Here is a 15,691-nt window from a genome sequence, read left to right on the forward strand (position 1 = left end):
AGTTCATGAAAAATGAAACACCTGAAAGTCATGAGAGAAATATGAGCAGCATGTTAGTGTGTGGCTTGTACTTTCAGATGGAAGCGGTGCTGTGGTTGTCGTCACTAACCAGACACTGAATGAGTGCTAAAAGCAATGCAAAGGTCCATCAATTAGTGTTAATGACAGCGGCGTCACGGTGTGTGTTCGAAGACAAGTGTCCACATTTAGACCTTCCGACCGCTGATCAGTGTACAGCTGCTGAAGATACAGTATGTGTCTCTCTTGGGATATATATATATATATATATATATATAACACTCATACGTTTTTTCTACCGTGTTGACAAAATGATGATAAGTAGCACAAGGGAAGAAGGGCAAATGCAGTGAGTCACCCATTCAGGAGACAGTGTAGCGCTTCCAAGAACCCTCCCCTGCTGTATATTAGCAGAGTGCAGATGTGGATTGTGACCTGGGAGAGTGGAGCCCTCAGAGGGGCATGTGACGGTTGATCCTCGCTGACAGCGACAGTCTGGGGAGAGAAGCCTGCTAATCCTGTTTGATTTATGATCTGAACCAGAAAACCAGACAGAGACACCGATCTAACGTCACAGGCTGCTAGCCGGAGCCTCGCGGGGGATCTCATCGAGCTCAGGTGAGAGGGATTACTCATCAGTAACTCTTTTATCAGATGTAACACTTGGGCTGAGGGTTACAACGGCACGGAGGGGATGATGGAGAAATTCAGCTGGTGCAGCTGTGATGCACCCGCACCTTCATGGCGCAAGAGGTGACGATGTCTAAGGCACTGAAATAAAGTGACATACCTTTTGTCTTGTTCTTGTTCTGATCTGACAGATGGTCAGTTCTGGTCCTGGTGATCAGCTCCACATTGGATGCTGCGTACACCTGAAAGAGGAGGAGACAATTCACTTTTCTGTTCTGTTGACAGCGGCATAACTTTCTTATTTAATAACAATAATATGATTAATTATTATGATAATGATCATTGCAAAATCAACCAATTTAGTCCTAATATGACCCAATATGTATAAAACTATTGAAGTGGTACCTCTGCCATGAAATGCAGAAATGGGTATACAGTATTGTTGTTACATTGGTTCCTATTGTTTACCAAAAGGTCCTTCCCAGACAAGGAGATGTATGTACGTTATTCTGATGTAACTTTAGTTTGATTAGACCCCAGAGAAGTCTTGATTCACTGTTTAACCTCTGATCACCATTAGAGATAAAGATTGTCGGTAGCAAATGAGAGGCAAAGCTGAATCTGAAGTGAAAAAGTAAAAGAAAATGCTGACTCAGCCTTTTGTTTTCTTCATTATTTATTCATTTAAATGTTAGAGTGCCCTCATTTTTACAGCATAAATGAACAGTGAGCCACTGTTTACATTTGTTAGAATAAGAGAAAACTATTTGAATCTTTTGTTTTTTTCACTATATCTAAAATGTACAAAACCTATCAATCCACTTGTATTCCCAGTCTGCTTCATCATACGGCTTCTCCAAGCTGCAGTCCACAGCAGAATACTGGAATTCTTCACCAGTGACCACAAAAAGGAAATACTGATTAAAAATTGAGCAGGCTGCTGATTCTGAGTTTACACTGGACGACGGACAAGTGGAGGCGAGAGCTAGAAAACGTCCAGTAGGAGAGCAGCTCAACAGGAGTTGTCTGTTTACGTTTGTAACTCTGAATCAATGATGCAGAAAATAGAAGCTTTCCAAGCAGCAGTGTTTTACTGTAGAGCCTGTCTGAAGTGCTTTTAAACCACTGGTGACAGATGGTCCTGGGTGTCTGACTCCCATCTATCCCTCCAGGGTTTCAAGAAAACAAACGGGGTCAAGGTAATGCATGTGTCTGCGGGATGGATAGACTTCTTGTTTTGAACTAAATTTGATGGGCCCGCTGGTCTTTTAAGGGCTGATGAATTTTCCTCACTTTAAGGTAAAGAATTCTGGTTTCATTATTTGAAACTATAGAAGCTTGCGTCCTCCAAAGGTTTTTAAATAGCTTTGCGAGTGATTCTTTCTTGAAATGACTCTCTTCAAGAGAAGTGGACTTTTGGGAAATATAAAATTGAGCTCTGGCAGCAGTGGTTTCTCTGGACAGAGCGAGAGATCAGTGAGCTGTCCGAGCAGCCTGCGTTCTACCTTGGCTTCATATCCATTCACTGTCTCAGTCTTCTCGCTCCTCCAGCCCAGTATACCTGTCTTGTTCCTGCAACAGAGATTCAACACATGCCACATCAGTTCCCTGTGGACTCGACTTCAAGTCAACAACACAGTTTTTGTGGATTATTCTCCTGTCTCAAGCAATCTGCAGATATGTACCGGTAGAGGAAATCATGAATACAGATACATTTGCAAGTCACAGGTTCTGCTTTTTCTCAATAATATGCAGCCAGAAAACATTTCAGCCATTGTCCTTGTTTGTCGTCTGTGCTTCAACAGTTCAGTGTGCAATTAGGTCGTCTGCCCAGAAGTTAGTGAGGCATATCCCATCCTCGTGATCTATTCACATCACTGACTTCCTTCAGGACCCCACCACAGACAGTGAGTTCTCAGGGACGATATTAGCTCTTATATTTGAAAGGTCATCGTGTCTTTGAAATGATAGCCGGTATATTTACAACCTATCTTAAATTATGTGACAATTTTGGAAGAAAGGTTTTTCAGACATGCTGGTGGTGTGGCTTTAGGTTTGGCAAAATCAATGGCAAAAATGTGTACAAACATTCATGTTCCCCTCAGGATGAATTGCAGTTACTTTGGTTATCCTCTGATTGTTAATTTAACAATATAATCAGGTAACATTTCTACTTTGTCCAATACTTTGGTTTATAAACCAAATACCATCCCGCCAGAGGAAACTTCTTGGACGACCATCTGGTCTCCCTGGGCAATGCAACAATACTTTCATAATGCCCTTGCAACACTGTATATCACACTTTGACAGCACCATATGATGTTATGTCAGCTTTGCACCTCAATGCAATGGAACGACCAAATACTTGCCAAACTAATTGCATTCCAATCAATCTTAGCTGTCATTGTGCTTTGCACTAATAAGCAAATGGTAGCATGCAAATACGCTAAAACTAAGATGGTAATCATGGTAAAAATGACTTGCTAAACATCTGAGTTACATCATAGCTCAATTACTCAATTGTACAGTAAACCTTCTACAAAACTGCAGTGCTGTAGATTGTGTGCATGGCTGCGTGAAGACGTATTAACTCAGAATCACAATCGGCTTTATTGGCAATGTATGCGTGCGCATACATGGAATTTGACTCCGGTTACACATTACTCTCATCGTATATACACACATATGAAATATATACAATAAACAAGAGATATATAAGAAAAACAAGGACATTTAACAGCTATATACAATATAAGTATAAATATATCCCAAACAAAAGTGTGTATGTATATATATATAAAATACAATAGTGCAAACAGAGGCAGTGCAATATGACTTATTTAATTGTTCATGAGAGTGACGGCCAGTGGAAAGAAGCTGTTCCTGTGTCTGGTGGTTTTGGTGTACAGAGCCCTGTAGCGCCTACCAGAGGGGAGGAGTTGGAACAGCTTGTGTCCAGGGTGTGAAGGGTCTGCAGAGATCTTTCCAGCCCGTTTCCTGACTCTGGAGGTGAACAAGTCCAGGATGGAGGGCAGGCTGGAACCAGTGATCCTCTCCGCAGACCTGACAATCCGTTGTAGTCTGTTTCTGTCTTGTTTGGTGGCCGATCCAAACCACACAGTGATAGAGGAGCAGAGAACAGACTGGATGATGGCTGAGTAAAACAGGATCAGCAGCTCCTGAGGTAGGTTGAACTTCCTGAGCTGGCGCAGGAAGTACAACCTCTGCTGTGCCTTTTTCCGGATGGTGTTGATGTTGGAGGCCCACTTCAGGTCCTGGGAGATTGTGGATCCCAGAAACTTGAAGGTCTCCACAGCGGATACAGTGTTGTTGTGTATGGTGAGGGGGGGCAGTGTTGGGGGGCTCCTCCTGAAGTCCATTGTCATCTCCACAGTTTTGAGCTTGTTTAGCTCCAGGTTGTTCTGACTACACCAGAGGACCAGCTGTTCAACCTCCCGCCTGTACGCAGACTCATCACCGTCCCCGATGAGGCCGATGATCGTTGTGTCGTCTGCAAACTTCAGGAGCTTGACCGTTGGGTCCTCTGAGGTGCAGTCGTTGGTGTAGAGGGAGAAGAGCAGTGGGGAGAGCACACAACCCTGGGGGGCGCCAGTGTTGATAGTCCGGGTGCTGGATGTGATTTTTCCCAGCCTCACCTGCTGCGTCCTGTCAGTCAGGAAGTTTGTGATCCACTGACAGGTGGAGGCTGGCACAGTGAGCTGAGAGAGTTTGGGTTGGAGTATTGCTGGGATGATGGTGTTGAACGCTGAGCTGAAGTCCACAAACAGAACCCTTGCATATGACCCTGGGGAGTCGAGGTGTTGCAGCATGTAGTGCAGTCCCATACTGACTGCATCATCCACCGACCTGTTTGCACGGTAGGCAAACTGCAGGGGGTCCAGCAGGGGTCCTGTGATGTCCTTCAGATGGGTCAACACCAGTTTCTCAAAGGATTTCATGACCACAGACGTCAGGGCGACGGGCCTGTGGTCATTTAATCCTGTGATGGAGGATTTCTTGGGGACCGGGATGATCGTGGAGCGTTTTGAAGCAGGAGGGTACTTCACATAGCTCCAGTGATCGGTTGAAGATCTGTGTGAAGATGGGGGCCAGCTGGTCAGCACAGACTTCCAGGCAGGAGGGTGACACACCATCTGGGCCTGGTGCCTTCCTGGTCTTCTGTCTGTGAATGAGCCGACTCACATCCTCTTCGCAGATCCTCAGTGCCGGTGGGGGGTCGGTTGGGAGAGATGAGGAGGAGGCAGGGGGTGTAGATGGTTGTTTGATGGGGCAGGTGGGGGGTGTGAGGGTAGGCTTATCAAACCTGCAGTAGAAGGCATTCAGGTCGTCAGCCAGTTGGTGATTGGCCTCAATGGGGGGGGATGGTCTCCTGTAGTTCGTGAGTACTTGCAGGCCTCTCCAAACTGACGAGGGGTTGTTGGCTGAGAACTTTTCCTCCAGCTTTTCAGTGTAGCTCCTCTTAGCTACCCTGATCTCCCTCGTCAGTGTGTTTCTGGCCTGGTTGTACAGGATCCTGTCCCCACTTCTGTAGGCCTCCTCCTTGGCCCGACGAAGCTGTCTGAGTCTTGCAGTAAACCATGGTTTATTGTTGTTGAATGTGCAGAAGGTTTTATTCGGCACACACATGTCCTCACAAAAGCTGATGTACGATGTCACAGTGTCAGTGAGCCCATCCAGGTCTGTAGCAGCAGCCTCGAAAACACTCCAGTCAGTGCAGGCAAAGCAGGACTGTAGCTCCAGCTTTGCCTCGTTGGTCCATCTCTTCACAGTCTTCACCACAGGCTTTGCAGATTTTAGTTTCTGCCTGTAGGTCGGGAGAACTCCAGAGGTGAACGTCCTGTCTGTGGTGCTTGACAAAGTTATTGGCACTAAAGCATCATGAATGGATTATTGGCATGTCGACAGGAGTGCTGACCAGGGAAAATGCACAGAGGTGACACTGAGTTACAAGTCTGACAGGGAGATGATTACCACGACCACCCCGGCCCCCCAAACACCACCTCCTCCTGCTCACTTCTCTCTGTCGCTCCCCTCTCCATCTTCTTGTTTTTTATCTGTTAACATTCATTCTGCGTCTCTTTCCATGGTTACCCTATCTATCACTGTGTCTCCCCACAGTCCATTTTCACTCTCTCTCCGCCTGCGTCCAAAACCATCGACTCCCTGTTTTGTCCTCCATATTGTACATTTGTCCCCCATAGTTTTGTGTCCCATTCATCTCTCTCTCCCAGTTTCTCTCTACATGTCTTCTCTCATTTCTCTCTGTCCCATCCCTTATTCTCTCCCTCATCCCTTGTCCTCTCCTCCTCCAATCTCTTTCTTTTATCCCTCTTTTCATCCTTCTCTTTACTATTATCTCCCCTCTATCCCTCAATGTCCACAACTGTCCTTGTTCTGTCATCCCCCTCTCTTTCTCTCTGTCACATCAGTCAATTTCTCCTCTTTGTCCTCCTCCTTTCTCCTCCTTCCACTGCTTTCAATATTTGTGTTGATGTACTTTATGTGAAACTGAGCCGTTAAACTGTACCGTTAGCATAATAAAAAAGCTCCTAAATTGACTGCACACATGCTTCCTGCTCATCCAATTTTCTTTTCTACACCTCCTCTCCCCTCTTCTCCTCGTAAGCTGATGTCTTGTTTGCCTCTTCCATTGCTTTCTGTTCTGCTATCTGCCTCTCCATCTTTGTGTTCACTGGTGCAACTTAGGTGCAATACAGTGTTGAGCTGTTTTGAAGTGACCTGAGGCTCATTCACACAGCCAGAAGGTAATTTGTGCCTCACTACCTCCACATCGCACTTACTCTTGACACATTTATACATGACATTTTAGCCATCTTTTTTATGTCTTTTCATGTCTCCACTTCCCCCTTTACTGCTGCATTTCTTTTAGTGTTTTGCTATATTTTTTTAAATGCATTTTGACAGCCAACAGAGAATGTGCCTGAACTTGTTGCACTCGGCTGTGGGTTGTAGCGTAGGAGACAGCAACCGTAGAAGAGTCGACAAACATTCAACAACAAAAGAGAGATTTTCTCCACTCAGGAAAAAAGGAAAGCCAGCGCTGAGAGCAGAAAATGTCTGATGCTGAATTACAATGTTTTGTACTGAGGCTATCATTGGTGGAGAAAATGGCTATTGTGCCTGTTCAATGGAAGATTTCTTCCAGTATGATTGTGGTTACATGGTTGCAAAATGGTGAGGCTGATGCCCTTGCTCTTGGATTCTGAGAGGAGTTATGTGAAATCCTGATTTCCTGCTGGATTTTCTGTTACAGCTGCATCGGAAACTGACACATCCTATCGTCTACCTTTGCACCACAAAATTAGAAAAATGCGATGCAGAGTACATTAAGAATAGCTAAGTATTAGTTGTTAAAGCTGGAATGTCTCATTTGGCTCACAGTCATGACAGCAGCTTAACTCTCTTAATACTTTGTTATACTCATATTTCGTGTGTATCAGTGTTGCTGACCTCTCGAAGGCGATGTTGCGGGTGTCCAGCTGAGTAGTCACCACGGCGGCAGACAGCCTGGCTGCTACCTGCTCATCGCTGGGCTGCGTCGCCCCCAGACGGTCCAAACCGGCGGGGTCGCTGCTGCAGGCGCCGCCCTTCCCCCTGCCAGGTGAGAGCGTTGCGAGAGACGAGACACACAAGGTCTCGCAGAACACCAGCTGCCTGTCATGGTCGACTTCCATCACCTCTGCGCTGGACTCTGAGAGGGTGACGGACAGGAAGAGCCATGTTAGTGAGCACAAGAGAGGCAGACGTTGACAGTGGGAAAGGACTACAACACGAGCATGCCAAATGAGGCTGCAAGAACACAAACACACACATGTACATGGAAGGAAATGTCAAGGGAGATGATGACTGATGTCAAGAGGCTGCAGATGCTGCAGCTGCACAGAAACAAGAATATCCAGGCAGGCAGGTCCAGGGAAAAGGTTAGAAGAAGAGGAATATTTCAAAGTGGTGAGAGGAAGAAAGACAGAAATAAAAAGAAGAACGAGGTGAGATCATACAGAGTTGAATGAGGCTACAAAGAAGCAGGGGGAGAGAAATCTGGAAATGCAATGACACATCGGCACCAGTCTCTGTGAATATCTGCTCCATCTCACATTAACTTCAAATAGAGCCTGTGTGACTGATAAATACTGGAATGTGTTTCTTAAAATTAAGCTTTGTTCAACTTGGACCTGTGAATTCACGTGATCGGCATGTAAGGCGCCGAAACAGTGTTGTCTTGCTGCATGTGGTGTCCCACAAGCTTGTTTGATACAATACTACACTACTATAATAAACAACTGGGATCATAATCTTTCTGCTCAATTTCTCTTCAATACCTTCATCAGACCAATGATATCACATTCGTCCGTTTTCAGTGCCGACAGCGGGGTTATTTCATTGGACTGAACGCAGATGTGAATGAAAAACCAGAGGACACAGGGGAGGAGGAAGGAGGATAGGGAGTAGGAAAGGAGATCAAGAGAGCCAGCGAAAGACAGAATGACAAACACATGCTTACTTTTTACTTGCAAGCCAATGCACAGTTTGGCATCTTATCTTAAAAATGTTTTATTTTTTTCGGAACGATGCATATCCACTTTCTTGCCAAGAGTTGTAGGAGATTAATACCTTCTAATGTCTGTCCTTCTGTAAGCTACTGCCAGCTGCCGGTTAGCTTAGCACAGCACAAAGACTGGACTCAGCACACATTCACACACATTTAAGTCAAGGGTTTGACCTCTGACCTTGTCCCCTGAAAATGAAGCTCCGGTTTCCTCTCTGCCAGGTCATCTGCTCGAAGCCCATCAGGGTGGTGTCAACGCGAAGACACTGACCACTCTTCCACACTCTGTAGGTGTCGCTGGGGCAGATACGAGACACCAGGGGCACTGAGGACGACACGTGGATCGGCTTTAAATGAAACTGTGATAGTTCTATTGCTTTCATTTGATTCATGCTGACAGTTCTTAAACTCTGATGAATCCATGTTGACAGAGACATTTCAGTAGTTGTGTCTTGTAACAACAATCCACGCACAAAAACATACAATTAGTTAAAGTCCGCTGTAGAGACTAATACTGAAATTACATCCACTTGTGGTTTTGTAAAGCACTTAAGACAAAAAGCACAAGCTGTTTCACTCTAAAACCAGAGTCACATGCATTCTGCTGTGCATTAAGTGTGTGAGCATCAGTGTGCAGTAGGAAGAGGCAGGCCTCTTCAGCCCAAGAGGGAGATGATAACATGATTATTTCTGACTGGTCGGTACTGGACTGCTTTACTGGCTGGAATGAAAGACTGCACTCACCCCAGCTGGTAAACTCCCATTTCATCTCCACATAGAAGTCCTGGGCCTGGACAGAAAGATGGAGAGAGAGGAGGAAGAAACGGGGGGTGGGGGAGACAATTAAGATAGCAACGGGCATTGATAAAGAGGAAAATATAGTGAGAGAATCGGGGAGATAGAGAGTGATGAAGTGATGAATATGGATAGACAGAGAGAGCGGGCAATAGTAAAGTAGAGGAAAATAATTGCAGTGATGCTGCTTTATTGTCTGTCCAGAGAAGCGGTTGTGAGTGTGTATGTGTGTGCGGGTTAATAATAGAAGTGATGGATGGAGGGGTGGACGAGAATGATGTGGATGGGAGCAGCAGCAGAAGAAGAACAGTGTGCGATGTTTGCATGTGTGCTTGAGTGCGAGTACTCATTGTCAAAGTATGAGGGGGTTGTCTCAACAATGTGAGTATGCTAGAGTGTGTGTGATTATGTGTGTGTGTGCGTGTGTGTGTGTGTGTGTATATCGGGGAGCCAGCTGGAGCAGATACACAGGCAGACAGACTGTGTGAAGGCAGTTCTCTGCATCTGTTCTCTGCAGCGGCTTCAACAAGGTCAGCTGCACCTCAATGCTCTCATGACCGCCAACCTTCGGGCTCTCCGCTCTCAGCTTGTCCGTCGCTGCTATTGTGCCTTTAAGTGTTGCACTCCATATCACTTAAATTACCCAGAGACAGCGTGTTTTGCAGCATTGAGACATATCACTTGAATGTATTTCCCTTGTTGGGTAGTACACAAAGTTATTAATACCTTCAAACAAAACCAAGAATATTTTATCCTAAAACGAAGATTAAGAAGTTAGTATTAAAATGATTCATCTACATTTCAAAAGACTGCATCTCTGCTCAGAACCTCCCTTGATGTGTCTTTGTAGTTGTATGTTTTGTTTTATGTATGTCATTTTAGTGTGTTTGTGCTTCCAGGCTTGTTTGTGTCTATGCAGGTGAGTGTGGTCATGGAGAGGAGTTTTTTTCCCATGTGTGCATCAATGTATATGTGTGTGTGCGCGTGTGAAATCCCACTTGGCGCAGTCGCTCCAGGAGGACGGGGATGCCCGCAAGTCTCTTGGCAGTCCTCTGGTAATCACGGTAGCGAAGCACGAGACGCACCAACTCCGGATCTCTTGTACTCACTGCCTCCTGAAGAACTGAAAGAGAGAGAGAGTGAAACAGAGCCAATCACTCAGACCTCATCTAAAATGAATGTACATGAGCAATTTAAGGGGGGGGGGGGGGGGGGCGCAGCAAGGATTGCCGAAACTGAAGTAGGCCAAAGTAAAAGTACGACCAATTACTGCTGCAGCTCACCCATCATTCAACAGAACGTCACTCTGCTGTTGATCTCACACGCTGTTCTACACTTCAACAATTGGGTAACAATTTTATTTCTCTCACTCTAACAGCATATCTGTGAGTAGAGGCTCAAACAGACAGCTGCAACAATCTACTACCTGCTGTTTCACCTGCTGACACACGACACAGTCATCAGATTAGAAGGGGAAAAAAAGATTACTTAATGATGCACCACAGACTCCCAGAAACATTGATGACAATAACAAAGATCTGATTTTATAGCGATTAATTCATCAACATGAATGAAACATTACATGCAGTGTCGCACAGACGGGAATGACAGTAAAAACAAAAAGCTAAGGATGAGGGTGGGTAGATTGGACTCACACTAAAGGGTGGGATATCAGCCAATAGAATTTCAAGGTTACAAAATGAATTGATGTCATGCTTCATTAGTCTCCAACTGCCAGACCTCCACGTTACATTTGCACAGTGCCCAGCAGATAAGAGGTGTCTGGCAGAAGCCACCGTTGTTCTACGAAAGAGGTGGCGAAGAAAAGCGTCACGAGTGGTTTGTATTTTCTAAAACAATCAACAGGACAAAGATCTGCAAACCTCATTAGCGCCAATGTAAAATAGAGTCAGTGGGAGATGTTGTTGTGTACCATTTGGTGTGTAATAAATGATATGTTATATATTATCGTAGTCCTCTTATTGTGACCAAGGGGGCTACAACCACAACATTTGTGATTACGATTTTCTTTGGAAGAGGAACATTTTCTGATTGGAATTCGTCTTAGTGAGCTCACTTAAACAAAGACACACAAATAATAAAGCGATCTATTCACTCATAAAGCACATAATACATTAATCAAGGTATAAAACAGGTCATATCCATATTAATTAGTGGTTAGTTTGTGATTTATTTGTTGGTTACTAATGAATTATATAGAGATGAATAAATGCCTAAAATGACTCTGGGCCAAATTGTGTGAAATCTCTTCCAGTGTGCAGGATGGCACCTATTAACTAGTGCAATTACAGCTAGCTTTCAGGTTTATTTGCAATGACAGATACTGAAAGGAGTTAAAATCCATAACATTCGTATCCTCTAAAGGAAGCAGTTGAAAAGATAAATATGCTGTGGATTTAAATTCCTTTCAGTTCAGTTGATTCCTTTCATGGGAAATGTGGTCATAAGTTTTAACCACCGGTGTAAAATTTAAAGCACCAACTGTCTCCACTGCGATCATATTATACTGCCTTTGACAATGATATATAACACGCTCTAACCCCCAACACACCACCCAATAATGTATTACGTATGCTGCACATTGCGCATGCTAACAGAACCATACGTCTCCACACACACACTCACCGGTCCATCCATTGCGGTTCTCCTTGCTAACATCAGCTCCGTGCTGCAGCAGGACCCTGGCACATTCCAGGTGGCCCAGCGTGACAGCCAGGTGGAGAGGAGTCCGCCCACGAGGGTCCAGAGACTCTAAATCAGTCTGGATGGAAGGAGGAGGAGGAGGAGGAGGAGGAGGAGGAGGTGAAATAAAAGAAAAGGAAGAAAAATGAAAGAAAGAGAGAAAGGGGAAAGTGTAAGGGAGGAGAGTTAGCATAAAGGTAAGAGGAGCGGACAGAGAAGAATGAAGTAGGAGGAGAGGAAATTAGGGTTAATTGTGTATCATTGTAGTTCTCTTCTATCCCAGACGGGGGAGGGAGAAACAGAAATAAACACAATAGGGACACAAGTGTGACGATGACGATAGAGAGAAGGAAAGAGACACAGTGTCAGGTGCTAATTCATCTGTCACCACTCCAACATGACTGGGTGTTACACTCTATACTCTTCACTCAACACACTACATGTATCCCACTTATTTTCTGGGCTGGATGGATTGATTCTAGTATAACTACCTACTCCCGGAGCATTTTGAGCAGCCTTCTGTCATCCTTCAAAAAGGTTCAGAGAAGGTTGTCAGTTTGAATCCCTGGCAGGGAAATGTAAACAGGTGAACTAAATAAGGAGCACGGTTTTCCATCTGCCATGCCTTGTTCTTTCTTCCTCTGAACATATGTAACCGTCTGACAACAACATTGATGAACAAAAAGCATAATTAATGCTTCAGGCTTCACTTGGTGCTCTCAGCTCCACTCTGCATGTCAACGAGACCTCATTTGTCAGTCATATTACATTAGTGTTATTGTGTAACATCAATCATACCAATGCTCTGATACACTGACTTAACAAAATAAGCATTGCTTTTAAATCCCTCTCAGACATGTTAAAACATATTTGATAGACACCTGTGGATGATTTAAGATTCTCAGAATACTAACTTATTGATGTCTCTGGTTTTGGTCGATCGTTTAATTAAACAAAATAAGAAAAGGGGATTATTGGTTTGAAAAAATAATTGTGTACGTCTAATTTTGAGCCTTAAAAAAACGCCAATTCTCTTCTCTTGTCGAGTGTTCGATGAAAAGGCTTCTGTAACTCAGAAGCTAGAGCCAGCTCAGACGATGAGCTTAGCTTAGCATAAAGGTAACATGTAACATGTCATTATTGATCATGAAGACTGAGAATCTCACAAGTGTTCCCGAGTCAAACAGCAACAGGGCCCATGTTAGTTACAATCTGTTCATTACAACATGAGCCGTGGTGCTTGTACACCTGATGAGATTTGGTGTCTCTACACTCAGTTGACTAAAGGCTGTATTGTTCTGCTAGAACTGCCCATCCTTCTCTCTGTCTGTCCGCCAGGCCGCTCTATGCACCACTGTTTTCATGTTGAGTCTCTCTGCAGGGTGCTGCACTGATCTCAGGTCTGCCATCCAATTAAACAGACGCTGACAGCCACCATTATTCGGGACCTTTAGGCTGATCCATGGTCAGTTCTGTCAGTCAGTGGCAGGCTTGAATTACAATTAAGGATTTCTCTCGGAGATAAGTCACTCAGAATCGGCACTCTAATAAAGACCTTAAGGAAGCTGTGGACACTTCTTTCGAGGAATAAAAATGACACTATTTGGAGAACAATGTAAGGGTTCGAGTTGTTTATCATTTTAATATTTGAAGTAGGAGAAATATGGCGGAGTAGGTGAATTCGGGGAAGAGCCCTGAGTCCTTATTGATCCACATAAATCCTTAAATCAAAGCAGTGGAGGCTGAGAAAATATACTAAGGGGGAATTCTTAAGCAACTGAGAATAAACCAAACAACTCAACAACTCAATATGAGGAAGCTGCCCTGACTGTTTACTGCTCTTAGTGTATAATATCCTAATAAAAATGACTGGCAGCTACTGTCACAGGTTTACTGCTGCGCTCTGAGAAACACACAGGGTGAGCAGAGCAGGAAAGACCCAGCAGTTACGTTGTAACAAACATCAGGGAGCGTATGAATTCAAATACAGACACAAAAATAAAATATGTAGATACACATGTTTGCATAAAGGAGGACACTCACAGGCTCTTACAATGTTAACAGCTGCCCTGACTGTTTTAGTGTGTTAATGGGTGTGCTATCTCTGTATGATCCCTAACTACCCACTCTTTGGTTAACCGTTCTCTGCTCTCCACAGCTCTCTCAAAAGCAACCCTGACGAGAAAGAGTAAGAGTGAAAGAGGCAGACAGAAATAATGTGGCTACAGAAATTTCTATTGAAAGAAACTGCCTGTCAGCAACGACTGCAACGTGCAAGACAGACGAGGGTGGAGAAAAGGAGACAAAAAGAAAAGATTGCCGTGGCAAGCGATGACTCCGGCAAACAAAGATAATAGCAAGTGGTGAGGAAAGAGAACAGATGGAGAAAGAGAGTTAGGGTGGAGGATGAAGGCAGAGAGGGGAGCCGAAGGAGACAACAACACGAGGGAGTCCCTCAGGAGCCGAGGAGACTGGGGAATAGAGGGTGGAAGCGTAGCAACGCAGGGGAAGAATGAGAGCAGTCGACTTTGTTTGTGTGTGCTGGATAACGAACATGGTGTAACATGCAAATACAGCCACATTCGGTGCTGTGTTTGTGTGTGTGTGTGTGTGTGTGTGCATGTGTGGCACAAGCAGCGTCTCAGAGGACAATGGTGCATTGGCAGCACGAATATGAAGAACTGTCAGTGTCACAGGAAAGCAAAGTGTCCATCATTTAAACAACACAAGAGACCCCATACTGAATATTAATATTGAGTCTTTGAAAACATTTACCGCCCAAGTGGAACCTTTTTTTTTTTTTTAAGAAAGAAACCCCTCACATATGGTTGTCAGCACATGAAAGAAGAGAGAAACAGAGAGACAAGAACAAAGCTGACGGTAAAATAAATAGATGAGGGAAAAAGGAAAAGGAAGAACGTGGCTCCTTTTTGTCTCTTTATGCCACTTGTACTGTCTCACAGCAGTCCTTTCATCCGTTGCTCCCCCTTTAAGTGGCTGCGTGTAATGTTGGTGATTATCAGTTTAAGCTTATTTTACAGCTGTGCTTGATTTCAATGACTCCGGGTGCAACAGCTGAGGGGGAACGGCTGGAATGCTGCACAGAGACACAAGGGGAGCCGGAGAGGAGGGAGGAGAGGAGGGAGGAGAGGAGAGAAAGAGGGACGCGAATAAGGGCGAGGCTAAACAGAAACATGTGGAGACATGGGAGGGAGGTAAAGTCAAGAAAGGGTTGCAGTGAGGTGATTACAAGGGAGGATGTCGAGGGAGATGGATCGGAGAGGGCCGTATGTGAACTATATAACATGGGGTGACAGGGAAACAGCAGCGTAATCCACTGAAGTGTAGCTTCTGTAGCTGCTCTCACCTCTGCTCAACTGCACCTGATGCAGCTGCTGTCTCGGTAAAAGAATGGTTGAAAAAAAGCAAGAACATGAGCACCTGTCTACTTGGCGTCTGTGATGATTTTCGGTAGCAGTTGTTATTTGTTACATCCATTATACTCATTGCAAGTCACGCTAAGCAAGGTTGTCAAATTAAAGCTTATAATATTGCTGAGTACATGTCAGCTTGTTGATGCCTCACAAAAGGCCTCATTCCTATTGTTTGACTTTATTCAAAGTAAGAATGTCTTGACTGAGCGCATCATAAATCTGCTGCCACGTTCATATTTTCTACACTTTCGCTGAGGGGCCAGGCATCCCCAATCTGGATCACGGTCTTAATCTAGCAACCTGTCCATCACCAGCTGTCCTTTATCATTGCATGTGTTGTGATGACACCTTCGAGCACAGTCTCTGTGGACTCAACGATTAGCTGGGGTTCATTTGGTCCAATTTGAATCAAAGGTAGCAGGGAAAGATAGAAAAGTGGTTGACAGACGGAGATCAGAGTTAACAGAGCTACGATTTACACCGTGAGTTCAAAATGAAAGTTCAAGACAGGAAGCCGCTATTA

The 15,691-nt window shown here is 44.6% G+C and overlaps 1 protein-coding gene across 3 annotated transcripts in view; it reads right to left on the bottom strand.

Moving 5' to 3' along the window:
- The window catches only part of ankrd13b (ankyrin repeat domain 13B), a 34,730-nt gene that overhangs the window by 10,169 nt on the left and 8,870 nt on the right, over positions 1-15,691 (bottom strand). For all 3 annotated transcript variants that reach the window (XM_031860496.1, XM_031860495.1, XM_031860497.1), the window contains 7 exons: positions 11,678-11,813; positions 10,030-10,154; positions 8,981-9,026; positions 8,418-8,561; positions 7,141-7,381; positions 2,154-2,220; positions 809-890 (listed from right to left, as the gene is read on the bottom strand). In XM_031860496.1, coding sequence (XP_031716356.1) covers positions 809-890; positions 2,154-2,220; positions 7,141-7,381; positions 8,418-8,561; positions 8,981-9,026; positions 10,030-10,154; positions 11,678-11,813 — 841 coding nt within the window. The remainder of the gene's footprint in view (positions 1-808; positions 891-2,153; positions 2,221-7,140; positions 7,382-8,417; positions 8,562-8,980; positions 9,027-10,029; positions 10,155-11,677; positions 11,814-15,691) is intronic.

This window comes from Anarrhichthys ocellatus, unplaced genomic scaffold (assembly GCF_004355925.1).
Source record: "Anarrhichthys ocellatus isolate YVR2014 unplaced genomic scaffold, GSC_Weel_1.0 scaffold24, whole genome shotgun sequence".
In the NCBI taxonomy this organism is placed as follows: Eukaryota; Metazoa; Chordata; class Actinopteri; order Perciformes; family Anarhichadidae; genus Anarrhichthys; species Anarrhichthys ocellatus.